At 42.4% G+C, this 19188-nt stretch overlaps 1 protein-coding gene across 1 annotated transcript in view; it reads left to right on the top strand.

The window, feature by feature from the left end:
- LOC104922533 (dolichyl-diphosphooligosaccharide--protein glycosyltransferase subunit STT3B) overlaps nucleotides 1-19188 on the top strand; it is a 75540-nt gene that overhangs the window by 34596 nt on the left and 21756 nt on the right. Inside the window, exons 3-4 of the mRNA XM_019264225.2 lie at nucleotides 4171-4458; nucleotides 12438-12503. Coding sequence (XP_019119770.1) covers nucleotides 4171-4458; nucleotides 12438-12503 — 354 coding nt within the window. The remainder of the gene's footprint in view (nucleotides 1-4170; nucleotides 4459-12437; nucleotides 12504-19188) is intronic.

Below are 19188 nucleotides of genomic sequence, written 5' to 3'. Positions count from 1 at the left end.
TATGTTACAGTACATGGATACCTGGGTTAGGCCGAGCTGCCATAGGGTGGAATTTTATGCTCATGACTAGAGGGGTAATCAGAACTGGAAGACGTGGAGCTTCAAGTTAATTTCACGACATTTCCAAGATCCCTGAGCTGCATGATGCATTGTCTTGTAGAGAAACCACAAATAACTACAGAGTAATTCACACATGGTTAATTTGAGGAAGACTATAGCGAGTTGTGCTCTCTTCTCTTCTCAAACGTAGTTCTGCATAAAAGTCATTACATTTTCCAGTTGAACATGACTTCATATATTTTTGATTTGCTCAGCAGACTATCCTCAAGCTAGACCAGTCTGCAAATAGAGGGCATGCAAGAGCGTCGTCTTTATCAGAGCTGGGGTTCTGCACAAGATGGGAAAACAATAGACGCTGTGATGAGCGTCAGGGTAATGCAGGTTCCTCTCTAGCGCGGAATACACTTTGTCTCACAACTTACCCTTACAAGGGTAAGTAAACATTTCAAAACAATACATAACATAAAAATACACACAATAAAATAATACACAATTACTAAAATGGCTTTAAAACAAAAACTGTAAAAGCGCAGGTATGATTTCTGATGTCCTTCTCTTGATGTTAAGTGTTAAATTGAGCTGATGTCCTGCACTGTTTCTAAGCAATTATGGTGGTCGTATTGTCCTTGCAGCGTGTGTTTTTATTTTGAACAGTGTCTTTTGATGATTGTGTCCACACCAGTTCCAAGACATGTTTCTATACGCCTGATTTATTCGCCATTTTAAAAAATGCCAAGAGACGCTGCTTATTCATGTTGGAATAAACTAATGTACAATGTTGTGGAGCCACTGGGTTGCTTTACATGCCGCTTTCCTAACCTAATTTAGGTCATTTGACTGCAGTAAGAAATCTTGTGGCACCAGACAGAAGCCATTGTTAAAATCAGTTTTTTTTTTTGTTATTTTCAAATAATCCCATTAAGAGACAAAAAAGAACACTGATGGAACAATTACTGCAGCCAAGGCTTGATATAGCTCATCCTCTGAGCCTTTTGTGCTCCAGTCTTGTCCAAAAACGTGTCATGAGCCACACCAGGTGACACATTTCTTCATTACTGCGAACAAGGGAATCATGGGTAATTTTCAGTTGATCCCACATGCATGTGAACGCACATTGATACGCACGCCTTGCTGTTGTAAACACTAACTAGAACACTAATGCTTTGTATTAATCTGCGGCTCAAAATGGTCCTCACCAAATGCATTGTTTACCCGTGTTCGTGCAACACTTGCTGAAAATTACAATGCCCAGCTGTCTGAGGGAATTACTGTGGGTTTTTTCAAGATGAAATAATATATTTGGGACAGTCTTAAAGATTTACATCCTTGTTAGAATCCAGTCGTTTTGGGCCTGAGAGCCACAGACGACAGCATTGTCGGTTTTGGTCTTTTCATGGGATTTGTTGACAATAAACTACATCCAGGCTGGGTCTGCTAACAACCCACATTTTACTTGGAATAGGTTTATCGCCAGATGGTGAGTCACATACTGCCTTACAGGGTTCACAGGCACTTGGATAGCAGGTGGCTGGGTCATTCTGTTGGCCATCCTAAATGCAAATGTCTCTCTATATCATGCAGATCTATGCAAAATGCAGCAAGGGAGGCACATAGACCTGACAGAGCTCCCGCAAATGTTCAACCAGCTGGTTCACTGATAGATCCATGTCCATTTTACCTTTTTCTTTTTTTTGAGAGTTTCTGGTGGATTTGGCTGCCTGAATAATCTGGTGCCTTGCTCAAAGGCAGCATGATTGCAGTTGCTAGAGTAACAGAAAGCCTAATTGTTAAGTCCCTCTTGTTTGCAAGACTGAGAGAGAACATAGACAGGCTTCAGGGAAGAAGGCCATTTAGTTTACTCCCACACTGCATTCGAAATCATAAAATGAGTGTGTGAGAGCTCTTATTTGCATCAAGCTGATGCTTTTAAAATATGCAGGGGTGTGGACAAGTGCTGGGTTCATCTCGGATTGGTACAGACTGTTTCGGAGCCCACAGTGCAGTCACCATGCATGTTTAGTAGTTTAGGAATTGTAAAGTTCTGTTCCCTTCTGTTGACATTTTCAACCATATCCGTCTCCTCTCTCGTACTGAGTGGTGGTCTGTGACCCTTCTGGCTCCAGGCAGGATTCATAAAACAGGATTCATAAAACCACCTTTGCTCTGTCAGACAGCGACTCTTGTCTGCTGCATTCAACCTTTTGTCCGCCTGCACTTTGTTTAACATCCCCCTTTTTCTCCTTCCAGCCACTGTAGTTCACTTTTCCTCCTCTGTCTGTCCAACTTCTTTATCTTTCATCACCTCTCCTCTGCTGTCTGCCTCTGCCTTTCTCTGTCTCACTGTCTCCTCTCACCTCCACTACGCCTCCGTTCTTTGCTCTTATCCTTATCCTCACCCCATGCCTCCTTTTTTTTAAAGTCAAAATCAGACCGATGATCCTGACAGTCCTCATTAATTGTGTATGATAGCGTTAAATCTCTAAGCACTTGGATGGGTCACACGTTTGGGAGACAGACGAGCCGATATCAGTTAATGTGACACTTCAGTGCCTTTCTGCCTAGACCGGTCCAGCTGCCCTCTCCCTTTTTTATTCCCCTTTTCACTCCCACCCTCCCTCCGTTCCCCAGAGGACGACTGTCAGTTGCTCTTTCTCCTGAGCCATAGATAAGGAGAGGGAGGCTTCTCTAATGTGACAGTCCATAACAACAGTGGCCTGTCAAGCCAATAAACCACTCTTTGTTGCCATAAGGAGAATGACTCGGCTGCATTTCGGGTAACAGGTTTTGTCAGTTCTAGCTGATAACCAGGCTATGCCTATCTGGAGAAAAGTATTAAACTATTATGCACAAGGATTTATTTTCATCAAGTCAAAGCTCATGCCTGACTCTGAACCATTTCTATCATCTCTGTAACATTTTGGGGACTTGAGACCTGCCACAGAGTTCAGAATGGCTAATAATTACAAAAGTATTTTTGTAAATGGCAGAATATCGCTCCATTAGACAAAGTCCAATCCTCGGAGCCAAGAGGCAAGACACGGCTGATTTTCATTGAAGTAGATTAGTTGACGAAGCTTAGGTCTCTGGCACTGGCTAATTAGAGACGTGAAGACCTGAGTTTATTAGCGGCATGGCAAAGTGCATGGACTGCGGCTATGGTGAACACACATCAGGGACATCACTCACACGTTAAACACAGCGTCGTTGACAGAAAGCGTACTGCACAGGGCCCTTATTGGATCTGCTTTCACGTATAGACATGACGGAGGCACGACCCTTCAGCTTCCACAGCATGGAAGGTTTACACATAACCCTGGACCAACATCGTACATGGCACCAAGTTTTAAAAATACACTACTTGTTTAAGTCATTTATTATTTATTGGTGTCAGACAAGACAAAAAAAGTTTACTTTTGGCTCTGGGAGATTGCCAAAGGATTAATCACTTATGTGTACAAATAATCAGCAGATGAAGTTATAATGAAAATGGTTAGTTTCAGTACCATACCACAGTGCCCAGTGTTTGTCTCATGGCAGGTTTACTTCACTTGAGTTTCAGTAAAATGATGACTGAGAATAACATTTGAGACATGGAGCCTTTGGAACTACATGAGTTATATAGTCCCTCCAGTGGGTTCAGTTTAGCTCCTTACTCTATCTCTAAGGCTGAATATGGTCACCTGGAGGTGGAAGCTCATTTCATCTTGCCGCTTTTATCTGTGACCTCGTCCGCAGTACCGCAGATGCACCAACCTGCCAGTCCATCTCATGCTTCTTTTTCCCCATCACAAGACCCCGAGATACTTGAACTCCTTCACTTGGGGCAGCAACTCGCTCCCAACCCAGAGGAAGCATTCTACTGTTTTCTGGGAGAGAACCATGACCTCAGACTTGGAGGTGCTGACTCTCATCCCAGCTGCTTCACACATGGAATAGATAGATGAGAGAGAATTGTATCAAGATTCATCTTACAATAACGTTAAGACATAGAAAAATAACAAATCATCATATTTAATAAACTGCCACAATTAGTGGCAGTGTCAGTACTTCCCCCTTCCTTCATGTTTTTCTTTGTCCTGACCCTTTCACACTCTCTGCTCCCTCACTCAGGTGTACCCGGGGTTAATGGTGACCGCTGGCCTCATCCACTACGTGCTCAACCTGCTCCACATCACGGTCCACATCCGAGACGTGTGTGTCTTTCTGGCGCCGGTGTTCAGTGGTCTGACCGCCATCTCCACCTTTCTGCTGACACGGGAGCTGTGGAACCAGGGTGCAGGGCTGCTGGCGGCCTGCTTCATTGCCATCGTCCCTGGCTACATCTCCCGCTCTGTCGCTGGCTCCTTCGACAATGAGGGCATCGCCATCTTCGCCCTGCAGTTCACCTACTTCCTCTGGGTATGCACTCTAAAAATAAACACTGTATATGAATAAGTAATAGAGGCAAACATTATTATTTGGATGTACATGTATATGTTGTGTTTCATGGTTATTATAATGAAGTGACAGTTTAAACCTCTGTCCCAATACTGAGGCCTTAGTCTCTTGTTAATTTTTAGGTGATGGGCTTTATGTGGCTCAAAACATAACCTTATTTTCAATCTGGCTTGGCCTCAGATGTTGAATTATTTATTGAGAGCCTTGAAAGGCACACTGGGCATATTTGCCACATTTCTGCACTGTAAAACCTTCACAATAAGAGTAGAAGTGAAAAAATCTGTAAATTAAAGAATTTAATAAAAATACACAAAGTGAACGCAGCAGATTCCGAGTTACCCTACCCAGCTGACCTTGTTGAATTTGCTCCATCAAATGTGTTTCAACAAGTCCAGATTATTTTGTACCTAGCAAAAATATTTTCAGTGATTTGTCTAGGTTATCCTTGCCGTGTCAAGGTAGACCTTGACAGATCAAAGAAATTCCAATATGAATGTCGCTGGATCTTTACAGGAACGACAGCGTAAAGGACTCTTGAAATGGTTTTCCACAGAAAGTGTAAGGAAGGAGCTTTTCAAGCTGCCTGAACCGGACTTTTCACTGAACCTCAGTCTGTCCACTCTTTTCAGTTGCATCAGCGGCAGCCTTAGTGCCCTGCAGCGATCTTGCTATGAATTCATCGTGTGTGTGTCTGTATGAAATTGAAGCGCTCTGTTTTGCAAACAGTTTTCTGGCATCCACTTCTTTCTTGTTATTGGAGTTGACCTTGAAAGTATTGAAGAGATTTTCCATTCTGCATCGAGCACTCTCTTCTCACTAATACATGCTTTTATTTTTCTACTAAAAACCCAGAACATCCAGGAAAAGGTAGAAAAGAACAGAATATTTCAGCGTAACCAGCTAAATGCAAATGGAAGTAATCAGCTTCTTCTGTTAAAGCAGCTTCCTCCTGACAGCAAGGTGGGTTGGGATTGCAAATACGATTTATATGCATCATTAACAGCTTAAGAGCCGCAGAATACGCATATGAAGAACACTGTTGTTGCGGTAGAATAGAATTGATAGATAGAATTGAATGTAATGGCACCAAAAGATGCAACAGAAATGATAGAAAATGAAATAAAAAATGAAAACAATGAATGTATAAATGAATAAATTATGTAGGTCTTGTTGCATTCTACTAAAACTGTCAATATATTACATTTTATATTATAAGACACAATTGTTTTGAGGATAGAGAAAGAAAGAGCATGTGAGTAGTAGCGCTGGCCGAATCGAGTTCCAGAGATTTTAGATTTCCTGCCTTGCAGTGGCTTGTCGTCATTCGAAGTGAAGGTATTGAACAAGAACGCTCAGGGAATTCAGGTGGGTGGGTGCCATGTTAGCGTCTACTCTGTAGGCCAGCAACAAGGAGCGAGGGGGGAGTGATGAGAAGTGGAGTAGCGTGAGCTGTTCTTGGCTGGTTGTAGACCACATGTGGCACTGTGCATGCTCGCAGCCCATACTATATAACACACATCTACCATAGAATTCAAATAAATAGATATATGATAGAAGATGATGAGCCAGTTTATGATATCACTGCTAAAAGTAATTTCTACTGCTGAAACCAAAGAGAGATTGTACATACTCTAAATGCATCTATACGAATGTGTCATTACATTGTGGGCATATTTCTTTTTTATATCAATGGAGTCTATAAAATGTTTTTCCATCAACCAAATGACCTCATGTTTTCTGTAGACTGCAGTGATAGGATATAAAGGTAAAAGGTTACAGAGAAGTAGTTACAGACATCGCTGTTGAAGAATTTCAGTTAACCTGTGCTCGAGTGGGTGTCAAATGAATATTGAAGTTTACAGCGTCCAAATGAATATCAAGCAAAATACTAAATTGATTGTAAAAGAAGTCATTTGCAAGTAGTGGCTCGCACAGCTCTCATTTATTAAAACCAAACCTGCAAGGAGCCAGCTGCCTCCACCTACAGGACTTTCCTCCACCCTGTGTGAAAACGTCTTATTGCATGAAAGAATGCTGAAATCTATTAGAACTGAAGGAGAGGCGTACAAACAAGCCGCATGTGCGTTACTTACGTAACGTATTTTATGTGGAGATGTATCATTCATGGCCGGTTCACATCAAGTGTACAATAGTTGTAAATCAGTGAAACCCAGTTTTATTTAAACTACATTGATTATTTTTTCCTTATACTCGCTGCATTCAAACCTCACCGCCTGCAGCTCTTACAAAACACCTTCTCTGCTAAAAACATTGCACGACCCGCAGGAGTCCCACATTTATGCAGGCTACGCAACGCCGCTCATCAGCATTCAGGATAAATGTTCAATCTTGACTGATAGCTGGTGAGTCAATTACTGCACGGCACACAGCAACAGATTCATTCAACTATAGTTGAGCCAGAAGTATGCACACAACAAATGCAAAGGCGATGATCGCCACAGATGTTTACTGAGCGAACATGAAAAATCGAGATTGTCACTTGATGTCGTTCACATCGCCTGTCAGTGCATAAAGATGTCTAATTAAGGGCTCTAAATGAGTAGCTGTAGATGCTGCTTGATCTACATACAATTAGTAAGCTGTAAAAAGACAGTTGGAAGTTTATATCTTTTGGATTCAGTTTTTAATTTGCAGTTCAGTTTACTTCCAAGTTCACTCCAATTTCCTTTTCATGCATTTATAATTTGAAGTCATTTGAATGCTCAGTGGAAATGTCCAACAGAGACACACATTTACTGAATAGCAGCGGCACCCCACGTTAGATGGCCTGGTGGGCAGGAAAACTGGTATAACTGTCCTCATCCAAGGGTGTTTCAGAAGTGAACAGAAAAGAGTTTTCATTATGCAAGCCACAGGCGACTGGTAATCGTATCTCATAGGCTATTTGTCCATTTTTTTTATTCTGCCTCCAAGCTGTTGATCCCCCTTTGTGCTTGAGCATAAAGACATGCAGTGGAGGCTTTCATCCAGGTGAAAGTAGTTGTTGCAGGTATTTCGTCATACCATGCCTCGTCGCTGTTTGTCACAGTGTAACAGGCTTGGCAGTGCAGTGGCCAGCGGGTTGGAAGAGGACCTTTTTATCTGTCCAAGGATTCAGCCATCCCAGTTCATGTCACTTTGTCAAATCATGCATGGATGCGTCTCTACATCTCTACATGCGGTTTAAAGATAGCGTGAGTCACTGTGCGAGCACGCTTGCGGGCAGCTCTATGGCCCTTTTTTGAACTCACTCACTGTCACTGATCTGGCAGTGACCTACAGTTTAGTGTCCAGGTGGCTGCCTGAATACACACCTGTCCATAATTTAAGTCCTACGACTGGCTCCCCGTCTTTGTACCGGCTCATTAGAGTGAAACGGCTCCTGGTGTCACTCACTGGAAGAGTTGACCTCTTCAAACATACAATTCATATTTGGGAGCCAGACATTTTTAGGCAGTAATATGCACACATGTGTATATACAGGCATTTACACATATGGTAAACCACTCAGAATTTAAAAGACTTAAGAGTCTTGATATATTTCAGCATTACAGAGAAATCTACGAATGGATTTTAAGATTACTGGAACCAACAAAGACTTTCACTGACTGTCACAAACATTCACTGATATTTAGTCTCTACAGTCAGAAAGGTGCACACATTGAATATTTGAACAAAAACAAAGTGTGATACTACTCACACACGACTACCAAAACAAATCAATTCATACTGCCACTAAAAGAGCAAGGAAATGCAGTCCCAAAACTGTGTTGACATGAGGCGTATTGAGAGAGACGGGCAACACTCTGCACAGCGCTGCAGATAAGTGAACTGTGTAAAAGGTGAACTTCAGTTGAACTGTGCCTCTCCACACTGACATCTGGATGAACTGCAGTGTGACACAATGCTCTGCAAAGTAGGAAAGTTTCCTTGCGGTTTGCAGTCAGATTTTAAAATAATTAGTCCCACTCATACTTGATGATCAGTTTCCTCCAATTGTTGTTTGAAATAATACATGAAAATCATCATAATTATGCAGCAGGTATTAAAAACCTTCTATGGGACACTTGCCACTTTAAAACATTAACCAGAGAGCGTGTATCTTTATTCTTCCTGTCTGTTTCCACCCTAATACAATCTGTATCCAACTAAAGTGATTTTTTTTCTTACTTCTAAGACTCATCAACACTGTTACCATAATCATTTGTCTCATGCCAGGAAATGTGTATCAGGGACATCTTTGTCTCCTCGCCATTATAATGTCCTCGTCGTCTTGTGCTCAATGATCAATACATCTTCAAGTGAGGCAGGTGTTCTCGCAGCAGCCATCAGTGCCTCTTAGGGTGATGTGGCATCGGCGAAGCAGTGCCGTCAGGGGGAAAAAAAATCCCCCCCCACTCACCTACCACCTCCAGCGTCCTCTGTTCTATTTGGCAAGGGCCCTGAGAAGCAGTCATCCAGGCCACGCACCATTGCGTCCCATTATGAGTCTCATTTACTCACATTTGTCTTTGCGTTTTCCTTCCCTCCTCTCGTCTTTCCTCCATCTCGTCTCCCTTTAATTGTCTTTGTGTTCTTTTGTCCCCGCCATTGTTTTGCTCTTTCCGTGTTCTGCTTTGTCTATTCTTTCTTGTTCTCCCCGCCTTACTCTCTTTCTATATCTCATTAATGTTCATTTCGGTCTTCCCGCTCTCTTCCTTGTCTACCCGTGTCCTCTCCTCCACAAGGCAAAAATGCACAAAGCCGCTCTCTCAAGCCTCAGCCCAATCTTCATTATCCGACTCCTTCATTTTATCCGCTAATAACCTATTCAACTCCACTCGCTTAATCTGTGTTTACCCCCCCCCATCCCAATGCATGCACCCTCCCATAATCTATAATTGAATCCTCTCACACCCAGGAGAGCTGCTCTTTTTAACACCACCAGGCTTTCGTAACATGAATATACACACATACACAGTTGCACTCCCTCCCTCCGTTGCTCTAACCCCGTGCTCCATGCCTACATTGTTGTATCAGTAATTCCACTCTTTCTCTTGGCTCACATTTAATTAGCTCAACTGGTACCACACTGTGTGACTTCACTCTGTTTCCTCACAAAGACTGACAGTCGGAAGAAGGGGTTGTGGCAATAGTTGAGCACAGTTTACACATGCCCCCCAGCAGACGACACAAGGCTGCACGCTAGCTTTGGGCAGGCTTGTGAGGGTATATTGTCTGAGGAGAACGCACCAGCGTGTACAGTAACTGTTGTCATCCTAATCCGTTATTATGCTTGTTTTCACTTGTAAACAAAAGACGCCACATGGAGCCATTTATGGGAAAATCGTTTTGGTGCCTGTGCCTTTGGCAATATGCACTCAGTTGCCAGTTTACACCTAGCTGAAACAATGAATCCTGCCTTCATGACAGTTATGATGTTGTTGTTAAAATGTTTTAGAGGGGTGTTAATTCAACTGTATTATCATTTTGGAGGCTGCAGTTTGTGTTGGCATTGAGTTTCAGTTATATAATTCATATCAGTGGTACCAAATACAGTGTTTTCCATTTGTTTGAGCTAAGGCAGTGAATGCTGCAGGGGGCCCAAAAAAAGGAGGAAGTTGAGCCAGATTCAACTATTGAAAACAAGAAAAGCAACATGATGTCCCACTACAGTGGTCAATTTGACAACAAGATGGTCAAACTCTCCAGTCAGCCTGAAATGTCACTGACACTCTGTGCCATCCAGGTGGATTCGTGGACTAAACTATTATACTTTACCTGTTGTGTCCCAGGTGTTTATTTCATATACTATGCTTCTTCGTCTGTGTCTGTCTGGCAGTCTATGCTGCAAAATAGAGATGCAAAGAAGTTTCCTTTTGGTTTGTGTCAGTTGATATGAAAGAGTATGTGGGTTGAGTGACAGACAGTGAATGAGAGTAAGAGAGAGCCAGTATTGAGAAAGTCAGTGAATCAAAGAAATAAAGTTGTTTTCTGATCATGACAAATAAACCCACATCGAGCAGCATCAGTGGCCTTCATATTATGTTTAACCAGCAGAGACAGAATCATCAATACACATTTGATGAGTGTGTTGGGTTTTGTTTTTCCTTTCTTAGTCAAGTTAGGAAACCTGATTGTACTTCACTTGTCAAACTCTCCACTGAGCTGATGAAGCCCAGTAACAGTAAATATCTTTCTTTATAAGAACTCTTTTTAAAAAGTAAAGTGTCTGAACTGGACTTAAATCAAAGGATCGGCAAGTTTTCTGAACAACTGAAGGTAATTGGTGCTATAGGGTGAAAAATCAGACATGCTCTCCAGGCAGTATAAAAATCAGGCACGAGCGTAGGTAATATTGCAATCACCTAACTTGATCTTATGCCAACCTGAAGAGTGCAGCAAGGCCCCTAACACGGTGTAATTTCCTCCTTCCACAAACAAAAGTTCCACCTTCTTATAGGAGAGATAATCAGGTCACCGCAGACCTACTTACTGTGGCCCACCTCAACACATATAGGGAAGGTGCTGCTTGAGGAAGGTTTATTTTTATGTTCAGGAACTTCTGCATGCGTCTGCAGTATGAAGCTGTGTCTGTATGCATGTGTCTATCTGTGCAGTTGATTGATTGGTGGCTGATCCAGGGGCATGTCAGCGAGGTATTTGGCCCGAGACCACCTTGGTCCAGTGATCACTGATTCCCCCTCATCAGGAAATCTCAAGCATTGTTGGATTCAATCAAGCTTCTTGACAACCGACCATACATCCCCCTTGTCACTGGTACTCTTCCAGAGTGTGATAATGTGAAAGGTCACTGTGAAATGCATCTTTTATTCTGTGTGTGTGTAAGTTTTCACCGTCTCTGTGCGTTTTTAAATGTTAATGTGGACACTTGCCCGTGTTATCAGCCTGTGGCGAGGAAAGAGAGCTTGTTTATAAGATATTTTCGTTGGTCTAGTCTAAACCACTCTCCTCATCTGCTCTCTGACCACAGCTGGCTGTTCTGTGCCTGCTATGATCATTAAGCTGTGATCATTAAACTACTTTCAAAGATACACCAAATATGTATTTTGTCTCCTTAAAACCTGTTCCAAGCATAACTACATGTACATGTTGCACATTTCCAAATACACGTCTTAACGCATTTACTTAAGCTTTTAGAAAGGCTCTAGTGTTACAGCAGTGTGGGTTGATAAAATGAATAAAGTGAATCGTTAATAGAGAGGACAGCTTGCACTCATGTCAGATCTTTTTTTAACTGTAATTGAAGGGAGAACACCTCATCTTTATCACAGCCCACCGTGACCTGCGCTTAGTTTTTCAAAATGTTAGTCTGCATGGACGAATCTCATATTCCAGCTAAACGGTAACTTAAATCTGTTTAAGAAAACATCTGGGGAGAGAAATAGTCAGTGCAGTGACAGAATGTGGATTCATATTTGATCAGCACTGCTTAGTTTGACAGTTTGATCTTAGTTTGGTGAGCCCAGTGTGTCCAGCTCAAATACCTGTGTTGACTTGTCAATCACAAGGTAGCCACACCCTGAAGCATACCCTGCTTTATCGTCTGTTTACCTCTAAATGGTTCCATAATTTACTGAATGAACATCATACTGTGATGAAGAAGACTTGAAAGTAGAGATTAAGAAACTCATTAGGAAACTGTTTACTGAGGTAATAAATCAAGTGAGGAGTAGGATCATCTTCCCTCACAAACACTCGCTACAGTAAGAACTCTTCTTTACAGCCAATTGATCTGTCCCCTGCTGGCCATTAGGAATACAGGTTTGAGATGTGTGTGTTTGACTTGTCAGACTTGGAAGCTCTGTCTACTTATTATTTACAGCCAATGGCGCAGCCTTTGGCTTCTTTCTAGTATTCCTGGAACACAAACCGTGGGTCTACATGTCTCATTTGATGTTGGCTAACGCACTGCTGTGATCTCTCTTCGTCTCTTGCAGGTGAAATCAGTGAAGACAGGCTCAGTATTCTGGACCATTGGCTGCTGTCTCTCCTATTTCTACATGGTAAGAATACTTCTCACACAAACACACTCGAGCAGCAAGTTGCTTACTTTCGGCTGGATTTAACTTATTTGACTTAACTTTAACTGATTCTCTTGATCAACCAGTTCTTGTCCAACGATTTGAGTCAGAAGACACCAAAATATATTAAAGTAGAAATCTCATTAGATTTGTGCTGCCATAAATAATCACAGCCTACAAGAGTGACTCTTTTTAAGTTCAAATGCAAATCATAAGAAGAATCATAAATATTCTGTTTGCACACGCATAAAGAATCTTCACAGTTTTATACTTCTGTACTCGACATTGGCTCTAAGTGATTCTGCAGCACTTTGATTACAAGAGTGGACTTCAGAAAGGCTGCATTATCACACAGGACTGCAGGAAATGCTGTGTCATGTTAGTCAGACCTCCCCTCTACTTTAACATTGTTGTCGTGTATTGAAACTGTCATCTGTAAAGTGCCAGCTCTGCTTCTGGTCTGTCAATTTTTAAACACTACAACACAACACATGCGTCAACACAAGGCAGTTTTCTCAATAAATCGCACTTTATATTTGGATCAAATGAAGAACTGGTTCTTCGACCCTTGCTGTTGAGGCGATTTTCTTCTGTCCGGCGTAGACATAGCAATGCATGGGGAAAGGGGAGGAGCAGTTGAGCCAATGTTTTCTGCATTATTTGTGAATTCAGGCACAAGCCCATCAGGGGTTTGATGAGAGAGACGAGATAAAAAGACGATCCAGGCACAGTGCCTCGGCGACAGATTGTTTGCGTGCGTGCGTGTGGGAGCGTGACCGCCTATGAAAATCTCCAGCTTCTTGCTCATTTCAGACCTAATCTCTGCGGCCGGCAGTGAGACAGATATCAAATGAAACAGATTACCGAAATCCAGCTTCATCGATCACCCTGGGCCACAGCATCCGGAGGGAGGGAGGGAGGTAGGGAGGGAGGAGTGATGGAAAGATGAATAGAATAGGAGACAAAACCGAGGATGGAGATAAGAGTAGGGCGAGGTGTGGAAGGATTGGGATAGAGGGGACAGAGAGATGGAGACAAATGCAGAATGATAAGACAGGAAAGAGAATATATAGTGATGTGCAACTTCCACACTGTCCTAGTCAGCAGCGATGGGAACATTGAGTCTTTCTCTCCTCCACATCCTCTCCTCAGTGATTTGATGTTCCCCTCTACTGTATCTGCAGCCCACCCACTGTTGCAGATGAGACCCCTGGCAGTGAGGAACAAACTAGTCTTGTATCTCTCCATCAACACCACCGACCACCTGACCACCGCCGCCTCCTGCACACAAAGTACCGCATGCCCTTGTTCACCCATCCCTACTTTCTTTTTTTCTTTTTCTTTTTTTTTTTTTACCACCCCATCACCTTACGCTGTCAATTTAATCAGGATATAGCCAAGGCTACGTTTTTCCCTCAGGGCTTAATCGGATGTGACACTCGTAAAGCAGATATGGAGACAGAGAGGGAGAGATCCCCGGCGTGGATATAGGCATAATCAGAGAGGAGAGGACAGAGAAGGACAAGATTAAGAAGAGGATCGGGGCAGCAGGAGACCTACTGATGGACACGAGTCACAGGGACCCTTCAGATTCACAGCACAACATCCTCCGTTTAACCCCTCCCAGAGGTTAGGGTGGAGCAAGATACATGGATCCACTGCACTGTTCATTTGGCCTACCTCTCTCTCTCTAAACAATCTGCTCTCCCCTCCAGCAGCGTTACCTGTACCATCAGGGCACGCCAAAAGCTCCTTTGCTTAATCAAGTATTGATTAAATGCTCAGAACAAAAGGCTTCTCAGGTGACTGTTTCACTGTTTCAAAGATGTTTTACTTTGTTGCCATGTTAGTGACGCAGCTCTGAGGGTGTCAGTGGTTGGCCGGTTGGTCCACCACTTCAGATTGAAATTAATCAAAAGCTGTACTGTACATTTTTTACAGACGTCCCGGTGTAATGCCACCAGCCAGTCAAGATTCACCTGTTGGGTGAAACTCAACATCTACTGGCCGCATTCCCACAAAATGTTTCCCATGAATGTTAATGCAGTAGCGTATTAGCATGCTAACACTGCTGTCATATGTTGTTGTGAGCATGCTGCAGTTAGCATGAACAGCTGTGCCCAAGTACAGCCTCACAGAACTGCCAGCAAGGCAGTAGACCGTCAGTTGTGTTTAATTAAAACAAAGTGATGAAGCTGCAGCTCACGTCTAGAATATCATTGCAGTAAGAGTAAAATGTAAGCCGGAGTCTGGCCTGTGCCCAAGCTGTAGGTCTGCAGTGATCACCATCATGTGCAGGCATACAGACGTGCTACCAAACAGTGGAATCCACTTTTCCATGTTTCTGTTGACCCTTGATCATTAAGTGTCTTTTGTTTTTAATCTCCTCTTAAAGTGCACGCATAAACAGAACAACTTTAATATTCCCTAATGAACAGAACAGTACCCACCAAGAGCACATCCACGTGTACGCACAATCACAGAGTAAACCCTTTCTCCCGGCTGTGTTCTCTATATCCTCTTCAGAGTGGCCCTGAAGTCACCAGATAAGCCTGGTATGAAATGCAGAGCATGATAACGGCTAAAAGGCTGCTCCAAACATTTTGTGATTTCCCGCCCTCAGCTGTTAGCCTGTGGCTTGGGCACAGGGTTGCCTGTTAGAACCATCATTTTCAAATGGAGCTTGTTGTGCACACGCACAGCCTTCTTTTTTTTTTGTCACATAGGCATTCATCTTTGCATGATCTTCTAATGTTACCAGATGGCCAGTTTGACCTGTTCTTTTTTTTTCCTCCTGTTGATTGTGCCCACTGCTGGCACAACACTTTATTCTCAAGACTCGAGAGGTAACTCTGAAATCAAGTTGCATTGTAGAGTTTGCTGTGTAACAGATGCAGATAGCACCTTACTAACAAATTCAAGTTACCAGATCTGATTTGTGAATGCTGTTCAGGCCAATATGGGTCTGCGACTGCATATCTTATCATCTTCGCGACGTGGTTTCTAAAGATGGCAATGTTGGGCGATTCCACCACTTAGATCCCATCTGAGTAATGCCACAGCCAGTCAAAGTATCCTCCTCTTCTGTGAAATATCCCAGTATCTGCCCAGTGGATTGGCACAAAATGTTGTACAGACATTCATGGTGCCCAGAGGATGAATCCTATAGACTTTGTGGATCCTCTGACTTTTTCTTCTCTGTCAATATGTGGTTTGACATTTGTAGCTTTTAGTGAAGTCAACTCAACAACTAAAGGGTTGTTTGCTATAAATAGTCATTACACAGATAACAGAGTATGGTGTGTAATAGCTTTGGTGATCCTCTGACTTGTTCTCTGGCACCATTGTAATGTATTACTGTCCAGTAATTTGTCATAATACTTGCATATCTAATGACTTTCCTATCAGCCTCAGCTGGGCCGTGTTCACAGCTTATTCGCAAATATTAGCATACTTATCTGCAAAACAGCTTGGGTGGTGAACGTGGTAAACATTGTATCCGCTATACATCAACAACAGTGTAACATAATAGTAGATAATTATTCATGTTGCTGTAAATTACAGCTGTTATTAGGCCTGCTGGTAAACTCCTTTTTGAGTCGACCGGAACACTTGCAGATAGCGACCGTGGGGATTTTTCCAATCACTATCCTCCATCCCTCTGACATTGAGCCTCCTACGCTTTTGCCCAGTTAAGTAACCAAAGGGGAAAAACAAGCTTTTAAAAATAATGTTGGCTTTGACTTTTCTGAGTCAATAATGCGCCTCATGGATACCAGGGAGTCTAACTCGCAGAGATCAATATTTTAAAGAGGCGTTTTTCATTAGGTTTACCCTGAGAAACACTGTTGCAGTCGACATAGTTTTTGTGAATGAACACATGCCATGATATCACAAATATGCCTATCGATTCACAGACCTTCACAGTAGAGCAACCGGGTGACTTGCCCAGCGTTTCTTTGCAGACATTCGTCCTGATGTGTCCTTTTGGACTGAGCTAAACTGCTCAGCGTCGGTGTTACTTTTGATGCATCCTGTAGGTTGCAGTCGGCTTTTGGCCAAATGCAGAGGCGGAATCAGAGTTACATTTTCTCAATGCACTCTTTGTTTTCCTGACTAAAACTTGACTAAAAAAAGAATCTCCATAGCAGACCTGTCATATTCAGCTTTATTGGCGCGTCAATAGCTTCACGTGCTGTCATGTTTTCAATTAGTTCCCAGGCAGTCAGCATCAGAGGCTCGATCACCTGCCCTCGTGTCAACACTGAAAATGAGTCTTAAATTGAAGTCATCTCTGGTATTCATTCAAGTTACGGTTCACATGATACTAATTGGCTGTCACCATCTAAAAGAACAGAAGCAAAACAGCTGCCAAAAGATAATTAAACCTAACCATTCAGCAAAGGAACGTATTTCTTTCACCCTCTCCCTTAATGTCGCATATTAATGCTTTTATCAATTAGACATGATGTGCTAATTTTTCCTGATTGCATAAGTGTAATGAATGCCCCTTTTATCTTATGTAGCAGGTGCAATGGAGCTCTTACTGACAAGCTGCTGAGCACAGGATCAAATGATTTGCATATATGCAAACCCTTCTCCTGTTTAATTCACTCTTTTGTTTCACTTTGCAGCACTTTACAACTCTCCTTTCTCTTTTTCGGTCTCGCTTTCTTTCTCTGAACACCGTGGCCTTTTCTGCATCGTTTCCCTTTTCGCACTCCTCTCCTCTCTGTCTAGAGCTCTCACGGGTTTCCATTTGCCCTTTGCTGTAGTCAAGTACGAGCAATTGAAAACTTGTCAGTGATGTTTTTGTAGAGTCCGTTTTATTGCCCCCACATCCAGCGTGCTGATATTACAGGACCAGGAGAAAGGTGTAATTTTAGTGGAGCTTTTAAAGTTATTGGTGCATCTCACATTTTACATCAAACATGTAAAGTATGATTGCCCAGTTTTTTTATAGATTCTATATAAGTCTTTTTTTTATGGCTGTGTGCTTGTGTCTAATGGTGAAGAAGACAGTAAGATGTTTTTACAGCCGTTATCGAGCGATTCTGTTGGAGGGGTGTGAGGTGGTGTATGTGCAGGTAAGGAGGCTGCTTATATGGATTAGTTTACTTTTAATTTAATTTAGATTGTGTGTGAAAGTGGAGCTGTTCCTGTTATTATCAATTAGTCACCAGCTGATCAACAAAAACTGTCTATTAGTCTTTTCAGTCATTTTTAACTAAAAATTAACCATGTCTAGTGCTGCCTCCTAAAAGTGGATGACTTGAGTCATCACTCGAGAAGACCCTGGGTGAACTTGCATTTTCTCATTGGAATAAGTGCACTTTTGTTGTTGTTTTTTTAGCTGTGTCATTGTAGGCACGCAGCAGCACAGCACCAACAGCATGGCAAGCTGTAAACTTCATCTCAAAATGACCACAAACCACAAAGCTAATGGACAGAAAGGGAGAAGAGTGATAGAAACGGAGGGCAGAGTGAGGCAAGGCAGCACGACTCCACTCTGTTGGCTTCTCAGGCACTCTCTGCTCCGCAGATGACTGTCAGGGAAGTCGACTAAACCGCTTTTGATTCAGATGGTGGTTAAAAAAAGAAAAACCCCTCCTTCTGTCCACTGTGATTGACTCCTAGTCTGACAGCGCTGTCAGCAGCCTGGCAGGGGAGAGGGTGCGTGGTGTGTTGCAGTTCTCTAACTGGAACTCTATGAGCAGGAACGCACGCTTTCTCCGACTGTGTGGAAATCTGATGTTTTCGCATCACAGATGTCAAAGAAAGGCGTTAAAACTGAGGGTAAAAACACGGATAAAACATGAGACTTATGTTGGAGTTCATCATGGTGCGGGTACAGATCTAAACATTTCATGACGTGCTGCTTTTGTGTCATTGTAACCTGAATATTCTAGTGTGTGGACATTTATCAGGAGCACTGAGAACATGGAGATGGGTGTTTCTTTGACTAGACAATTACTTGGCAGAGTAATCAATACTGGAAATAATTAGCTACATCCCTTGTGTGTATGGTTTCTTATTCTACTTCTGCCTTCAAAAACAGAAGTTAATTAGAAACCGTTGAAGCCTGATTTCTCTCAACATTTTCAGTGTTGCCAGAGGTTAAACAACGATTTTGGCAGTCACAATTCGGGAGAGCAAAGGTCTCCGAACAGCACTGAATTCAGCTAGTTACAGCTACTTGCGGTTGCACATGAATGCAGCATTGTGGCCGACATTTTAATTTGCACTTTGAATCCCATTTCCTTACAGAGCTTTGAAAACAAGAATTTATAAATACAACAAAACCCATTTATGCATGCGCAGGCTTGTTTGTGGTTTGCTGGCCCAACAAATTCTGTGATAACCACATATCTCCAAAACTAAACTCACGTTCTTGTTTTTTGTGACATTTTCAATGTTTTTTTTTTTTTAGGTTGAAAACAGAGAGCGAAGAAAGTCCTGAGCACATAAAGGAACGTGTAACCCTTCAGTTTATCTAAAATAAATGTGACAATATGGGAAACATATTGTCACACCTGGAGTTGGTTTCGAGTGGCTTCCATCACCGAGTGCAAACCTTGACATCTTTCCTGCAAAGCTAATTTGTAGCATTTTAACAGAAAAGCCTGTGCTCAGCAGGGTTGCCTCATCTGAACCAGACAAACAAAAT

Source organism: Larimichthys crocea, chromosome XIII (genome assembly GCF_000972845.2).
Source record: "Larimichthys crocea isolate SSNF chromosome XIII, L_crocea_2.0, whole genome shotgun sequence".
In the NCBI taxonomy this organism is placed as follows: Eukaryota; Metazoa; Chordata; class Actinopteri; family Sciaenidae; genus Larimichthys; species Larimichthys crocea.
This window is presented reverse-complemented; position numbering and strand designations above follow the sequence as displayed.